Source organism: Oreochromis niloticus, unplaced genomic scaffold (genome assembly GCF_001858045.2).
Source record: "Oreochromis niloticus isolate F11D_XX unplaced genomic scaffold, O_niloticus_UMD_NMBU tig00007093_pilon, whole genome shotgun sequence".
Taxonomy (NCBI): Eukaryota; Metazoa; Chordata; class Actinopteri; order Cichliformes; family Cichlidae; genus Oreochromis; species Oreochromis niloticus.
The window spans coordinates 76,904-84,100 of record NW_020328353.1 but is presented as its reverse complement, the minus strand read 5'-3'; the positions used below and the strand labels follow the sequence as shown (position 1 = coordinate 84,100).

General features: G+C 38.7%; 1 protein-coding gene across 1 annotated transcript; it reads right to left on the bottom strand.

The window, feature by feature from the left end:
- Positions 1 to 1,565: 1,565 nt before the first annotated feature.
- On the bottom strand, positions 1,566 to 3,533 carry LOC109200552 (tripartite motif-containing protein 16-like). Its single transcript, XM_019356153.2, has one exon. The coding sequence runs from the start codon at positions 3,492 to 3,494 to the stop codon at positions 1,827 to 1,829; it is 1,668 nt and encodes a 555-aa protein (XP_019211698.1). The 5' UTR covers positions 3,495 to 3,533; the 3' UTR covers positions 1,566 to 1,826.
- Between the last annotated feature and the right edge of the window lie 3,664 nt (positions 3,534 to 7,197).

Here is a 7,197-nt window from a genome sequence, read left to right as displayed (position 1 = left end):
TTAGTTTGTATTCTTACGATTTCAAAAAACGAGGGAAAAATCTCCTTGAAATCCACAATTCCTTTTTGTTATTTCTTAGTGTGTGACGTATTTTATTGCCTTTATGATTGGTGCAAACAGTTTCCTGATTCATAATGGAAATAGATTTTAGACACAGCAGGAACACGCAGTGATCAGCAGGAGCAGCTTGGAGTCCAGTCTTCTTCACACTGAGGAGGGACATATATGCAGGAACAGTTGTCATAACTGTTACAACCACCAGATGGCGAAAGAGTCCCACTGCAACTTTAAGCCATGAAGGATGTGTCTTGATGTTTGCTTGTGATAAATCTGCTTTATGTGAGTCTTTTTCAGAAAGTAACAGTAATATGTCTGATTATATGTCTTTAATCAGTAAAGTCTCGCTTTGCTAGAAATAAATAAATAAATAATTATAAACATGCAGCTGTATGTTAGAAGTCAAAGGGACCTTAAGTCTTCTGTAAATTGACGGGGATCAAATGAAGGACACAAGTATCTGTTCTTACTCTAATAAATGCTGCTTTAATATCCATCAGACTATTTTCCTTCCTCATCAGCAGTAAACAGCTCGACTCCGTCTGTGCATTTGTGTCCTCCATACTTGTTCACACAGACATCTCAGGCTTGATGCCACGATGCAGTGTAGAAACCTGACAACCCTCTGACTCATGTTCAAATGTTCAAGGACATTTCTCAGGATCATGTATGACCCCTTTTTGAAATTTGGACTTTCAGTAATAATATTTGTGTTTCTGAGTCATTTTTGTGGAGACTTCTGTCCAACGTAGTGTCCAAATGAAGCCTGAAGCTTTTCTTCAGCCTCTTGTCAGATGGTCAGCAACAAAACTCTGTTCCAACCAATGTCTGATAAGAGATGAGACACAGCAGCTGAGCAAATGATCATTTCATGCTGAAGACATCCTCAGACAGAATTAAATACATACATAAACACAGCCTGGTGCCAATAACACAGCTAATGACACTGCTGTATCACTGGCTTTACTGATTAAAGACCATATCTGAAGGAAATCTTTGAACACAACAGAAAGTGACCTTTTAAACCTGCGACACTGATGCTGCATTCAAGGACCATTACAAACATCTGAAAGGACTTAAGAACATGAAGAAAATGTGACTTGTTTCTCTGTAATGAAGCTGTTTTAGTGAAGAAAGTTGAAAGGTCACAGAGCGACTGCTGAATCTTCTGCTCTAAACATGAACTCTGAACTTTGTGATGCTTCAGGAGGAAAACTGCTTCAGTTATTCTCTCAGATTAGTTTCGTATTTTCTGCATCAGATTTGAGTGAGATCCTGGAATGAAGACAGAAGAAAAGACTTTGTTCAAAGTTTGATTTATAGTTAAACCTTCCAGTTTATTCACACAATAAAACATCAACACAATATATGAATTCATTCATTACAATCAAAGTTTTTCCTCATTTGTTTGATGATTTTGACAAAAACAAAAACAAACACACACACATGGTCTGCCATACTCATAAAGAGAAATGTCGACATCTTTCAATCCAAATATTCCAGAAACATTTAGAGGATAGAGAAGTTTACATTTTCATGTGGAGAAATATTTTAGTAAATCAAAATGATGATGAGCAGTGATAGCCTCCATAAACAGTCACAGGAAAGATCTCCTTTAAAAACTCAGAAACATCAAGAGAACAACTAGAAGATGTGGAGGTACCACCCATAATGTTTGACTGACAGCTGATCTCTGTGCAGAAATGATGGAGAGAAAATAAAATGAAACTAAAATACAGATTTAAACCCACAATATGAAAGACTTCAGTCTATTTCACTTTAATCAACTCAAGAGTGTCTCCATAATTTAACCAATCCCTCAGTCCAGCATAGAGCGGCTGAGTGAATGTGGTCTGGACTCTGTGGAGGAGAGTCATGGTTTCAGAGACGCTGTAGAAGGACAAAATACCTGCTCTGTGATCCAGGTACACTCCTACTCTGGAGGAACGAGGATCTGAGACAGGAGTTTGGATGTTGTTGTACCAAAATGTATAACTGTTGTTGTTACAATCTAATGCCCAAGATTTGTCATTAAGTCCAAATACACACTCATTCCCACTTCCTGCTCTGCTGATATTCTTGTATGTGACTGCTGCACAAACTCCTCTCCCTCTCCACTCCACCTCCCAGTAACAACGTCCAGTCAGACTCTCTCTACTCAGGACCTGTTTATATTCAGTGAATCTGTCTGGATGATCAGAATAAGACTGTTCTTGTTCCACTGCTCTTGCTTTTCTGTTCCCCTCTGATAATAACAGCTGTTTGTGTGCTTTTTTTGGATCCAGTGTGATTTCACGTGAATATTTTAAGAATCCAGCTCTGGTCTTTGGCTCTGGTGGATCTGACAGTAAAACATCCACTTCAGTGACTGTCAGTGAGATGTTTGTCCATTCCTCTCTCAGAATGTCCTGTAGTTTATCTCTGACCTCTGACACAGCTGCTGTCACATCCTCAAAGTAGCTCAGAGGACGGATATTGATGCTGGATGAGTCTGTAGACTCACTGAGTGCTGACAGTGAGGGGTAGTTGTGTAGAAACTGGATGTGATCCTCAGTGTGTGAGAGCTGCTTCAGCTCAACATCTTTCCTCTTCAGCTCAGTGATCTCCTGCTCCAGCTTCTCCTGAAGCTCTTTGACTCGACTCACTTCAGTTTCCTGCTGGGATCTGATCTGCTGCTTCACATCAGAGCTTCTTTTCTGGATGAGATGGATCAGCTCAGTGAAGATCTTCTCACTGTGCTCCACTGTTTGATCAGCAGACTGATTGATGGCCTCCACCTCCTGTTGAAGCAGCTTCACATCTTTCTCTCTGTCCTGGATTCTCTGCTGGATGTTTTGTCGACTCACCTCCAGCTCTCTCTGCCTCTCAGTCCTTTCTGCTGCAGCTGAGACTGTGTCGTGGCCTTTATGTTCATCCACAGAGCAGAGATAACAGATACTCTGCTGATCAGTACGGCAGAACATCTTCATCACCTCATCATGACGAGAGCAGATGTTCTCCTGGAGCTTCTTGGAGGGCTCCACCAGCTTGTGTCTCTTTAATGGAGCCACATCATAATGAGGCTGAAGGTGTTTCTCACAGTAAGATGCCAGACAGACTAAACAGGACTTGAAGGCTTTCATTTTTCTTCCAGTGCAGACATCACAGGCCACATCTTCAGGTCCAGCATAGCAGTGATCAGCAGGAGCAGCTTGGAGTCCAGTCTTCTTCAGCTCCTCCACTAAATCTGCTAACATGGTGTTTTTCACCAGGACAGGCCTCGGTGTGAAAGTCTGTCTGCACTGAGGGCAGCTGTAGATTTTCCTGTTTTCCTCTTCATCCCAGAAGCTTTTAATACAGTTCATGCAGTAGCTGTGTCCACAGGGAATAGCCACCGGATCCTTCAGTAGATCCAAACAGACTGAACAGCAGAATTTTGTTTGATCCATTTGATTCATGTGCTGTGCCGTTTCACCGTCTCTCAGTGACTGTCAGACAGATTGATTTTCTCTGAACAGAAACAACCTCTGTGCTCTGAAGGGAAACAGATCTCTGCTCTTCTTCACCTCCTACAGGAAATGAGGCTCACCAGCAACTGCATTTACACCATGTTGTTTAGACCCATCCTGATACAGACACATCTGTGAAGGGAGGCACCAATGAGTCATAAAATGCTTATTTTATGAGTGCCAGGGTGTGTTATGTTTGATGTACAGTATGTACTAAAAACTGTGACCTAGTTAACTTTGGTAACTTGTAACTTATCTTCTACAAAATTTCTTGTTTAGTTGATTTAACGAAATTGTATTTCAGAATTGGTTTTAGTTATAAGGAAGTAATTTTTCTTTCAGCACATAAACACAGGTGGTGATAAGTATGAGGATGCTGACAGGATGGTGTATAAAGCTGCATCTGGTCAGAAGGAAAAAAAATAAACACACAAACTTGGAAGAGTTAGCTGGATTGTACAAAATGAAATGGGTGACAATGCACAGATGGAAGGAAAACAATATTTACATCCGTTTGTATTTAAGAGGATGCATTTTGTATCACAAGACAGGATAAGACGGGTAGTCGTTTTTTTTCACTGACTCTTCTAAACGAGGCATTTTGTAGAGGGTTTAACGCTCTGCTCACTCCAAAGTTCTCAGTCACCTCTCTCTCTGGACGCAGCTACAAAGTTTGCACTTTCCTGCATTTTCAAGAAAGTGCTTTGCATCGTGTCTGCATCTGAGTTCACTCATGATCACTTGGAGAGTTATTACTTTTTTACAGGGAAAAAAAAAGTCAACTATTTAACTAACAATGAAGTTAAAAAGTAAAAATTCAATTCTATCATCTATTTTTACTCAAAGGGAACTGAACATTGTGCTATAATAATAAACAATATTAGTACATGAGAATACAAATATTAATTAAATCTAAATTCTTATTCTAATGACTGTTACACATCTCATCTGCAGGAAGTAAAAGTAAAACGTTTTCATAAAAAATACCCAAGTAAAGTACAGACACCTAAAACTGTACTTAAGTACAGATTTTGTACTTTGTTACTTCCCACCTCTGCCCATAAGAATCAAACATGGTGACAGATTCTGTGTCATAAACAGAAAATCAGCATGTTTATTCAGCTGCACTGAAGATAATAATGCAGCTTCACTGGACTAATAATATTTCACCAGACTTTCAACCTTTGAAGAGTCTCAGTTATTCTTTAAACTTACACCTCACATCAGTTTGCAGTTATCTGAGATTGTGTTGGTAATTAGATTTGGTGTCACTCACTGTGATGTCAGTAGAGATGAGTGTGTTTCTTACTGATATGTACGATTAATGTACTTTGACTGCGTCACACTGCCCATGATGTCACCTAAAGACAGAAGCTGTCAGCAGCTGAAACTCAACTTAGCTGTTGATTGTGTCACGAGGCTTTTGCATGTGTTGGACCTTCAGAGAGACATGACTCCATTCTCCTTTTGGCAACTTTATTTTCCTCAGTTCAGCTTTGGAGTTTACATGCAGCACAGCAAACCATCAAGAACCGACACTCTCTCGTCACACACAGTTTTTTTTTCTTTCTTTTCATTTTTGTGCTTTCTGACGACATCACGAGCCAGTCTGAACTCCCACCTCCATGAAATAGTGAAACTAAAACAATTCACTGAAAATCTGTCCAAAAAAATCCCACAATTAGACCTGTATACGCTTTACAGATTTTGCAGAGATTCAGAAACAATTTCTAAAAATTTTTCTTAAAATTCTTTTTTTAAAGGTTTCTAACTACTCTGAGATTCCAACACGTCTTTGTTGTTGTGACTTTGGTACTTAATGTAATTTCATAAATTATATCCTAACATCATGATGATTAAAAACTACTCTCGACTCTTGAAATCTTTTCATATTTGTTCTATATGTCATAATTTTCCTACAGTGTGTTTAACTGACATGAATTCACTGGTTGAAACTGTGGAGATCATTTTTCCTGTCATGATCCAAACATATGTTTACTGTAACTGCAACAACACCGTTCTTCATTATAGAGGTGAAACTGACGAAGCTGAGATTTCATACATATGCTAAAAAGTCAAGTTCATTTAATTTGTTCCAAAATATAATAGGTACACATGTTTTATACAGTAATACACCTGATTTTATGTACTTTTGCATTACGGCCTTACATGCTACATACACCCTTTGAAATCAACACTGACACCTAATTGGCTGTAAATTTGGATCTCTGCTAAAACAGTTAACTTTTAATTCATTCATTTTCTTTACTTTTTACAGTTTTTTACAGAAGTGTAATTTCAACAGCACACACTCACTGATGCTGTAAGTTTCAAAGTAACTTTGTACAATAATATTGCATTCATACAGTAATTTATTTAATGGAACTGCAATATTCGGAAGAAAAACACTTGATATTCATCATATTAGTAAGTGATTATCTAAAGGAAACATTTTAAAGTTTCTAAATGTTAACAGTTATTTAAAATATAAGTTTTACATTCATATAGTCATTAACAGACTCTTTATAACTTGTTCCTAACAACAATGGTCGTATTTCACACAGGATTAAACTGTATCAGTGGCAACAGCAGGGTCAGGGACCACACGTTCATGTGAGCGTGTACACAAAAAGGTGTCAATAATGCATCATGCTACATATACTTTTCAACAATAAATGACAGCAATAATCAGCCGTCTCTCATCCTGTGGACACCAACATTGTGAGCTACAGCTGGCAGTCCTTGTTGTGCTCTGCAGCCTCGGTGAGCTCGGTGTAGAGTGACACTGAAGAACAGAACAAAGTGATCCGTCATCCTGGGGCGGGTGGTTTGTTTCACTTTTGGTTTTATTTGAGTTATTTTAATCTTTTATTGTAGTTTCTGATCCTTTGCATCTTTTAATGGGCCAGACTGACGCGCTGGTTGGACGCTGAAGCTGAAGTCTAAAATGGACGCAGGTATTGTGATGATGAGATAAAGATTTTCTGTCCTTGTGTCAGTGGAACTGAAACAGATGTTAGAGAAAGAGTTCAGCTGCATGTGCAGTAACTGCTCAGGATCCATTAATTATTAACAGCTATTTACCACAGTGAGTCATTTGGATCACCTCTCCATCAACAGAGGGACGAATCCAAACAGTGTGCTGCACCCGCAACACTCCCTGTGCAACACACATGAACATTTATTTGGCTGAACGCAACAATTCAGAGACTGGCAGACAAGGCAAGGTGAGCGTATTTATAGGACACAATTCATGGGGTTTGGTAATTTAATAGACAGTACATATGAGGACTTAGAGGAATGTGGGGGCAATTTAAACCCATTAAGAAAAAGTTTTGAGGGCTTTTGAGCACAATTGAAACAAGCTACATTTGGGCTAAAATTTAAGATAAACAAAATGGTTCTCCTAGTTTAGTTCAGTAGGTATTGAATCAGAATCAGAACGTCTTTATTGTCTTTGTAACAAGTACAACAAAATTAAGAGCAGTGCCTGTGGTGTCAAGAGAGAAAGTTTGAATATAATTACAAAAGGATGATATAAAAAAGAGGTAAAACAAAGTCATTCAGTATAATAAATAGAAGCTTATTGCACATAAACACAATGGCACAGGATGTGACAGGATGTCATACACTGCACAGTATTTGTCAGGTT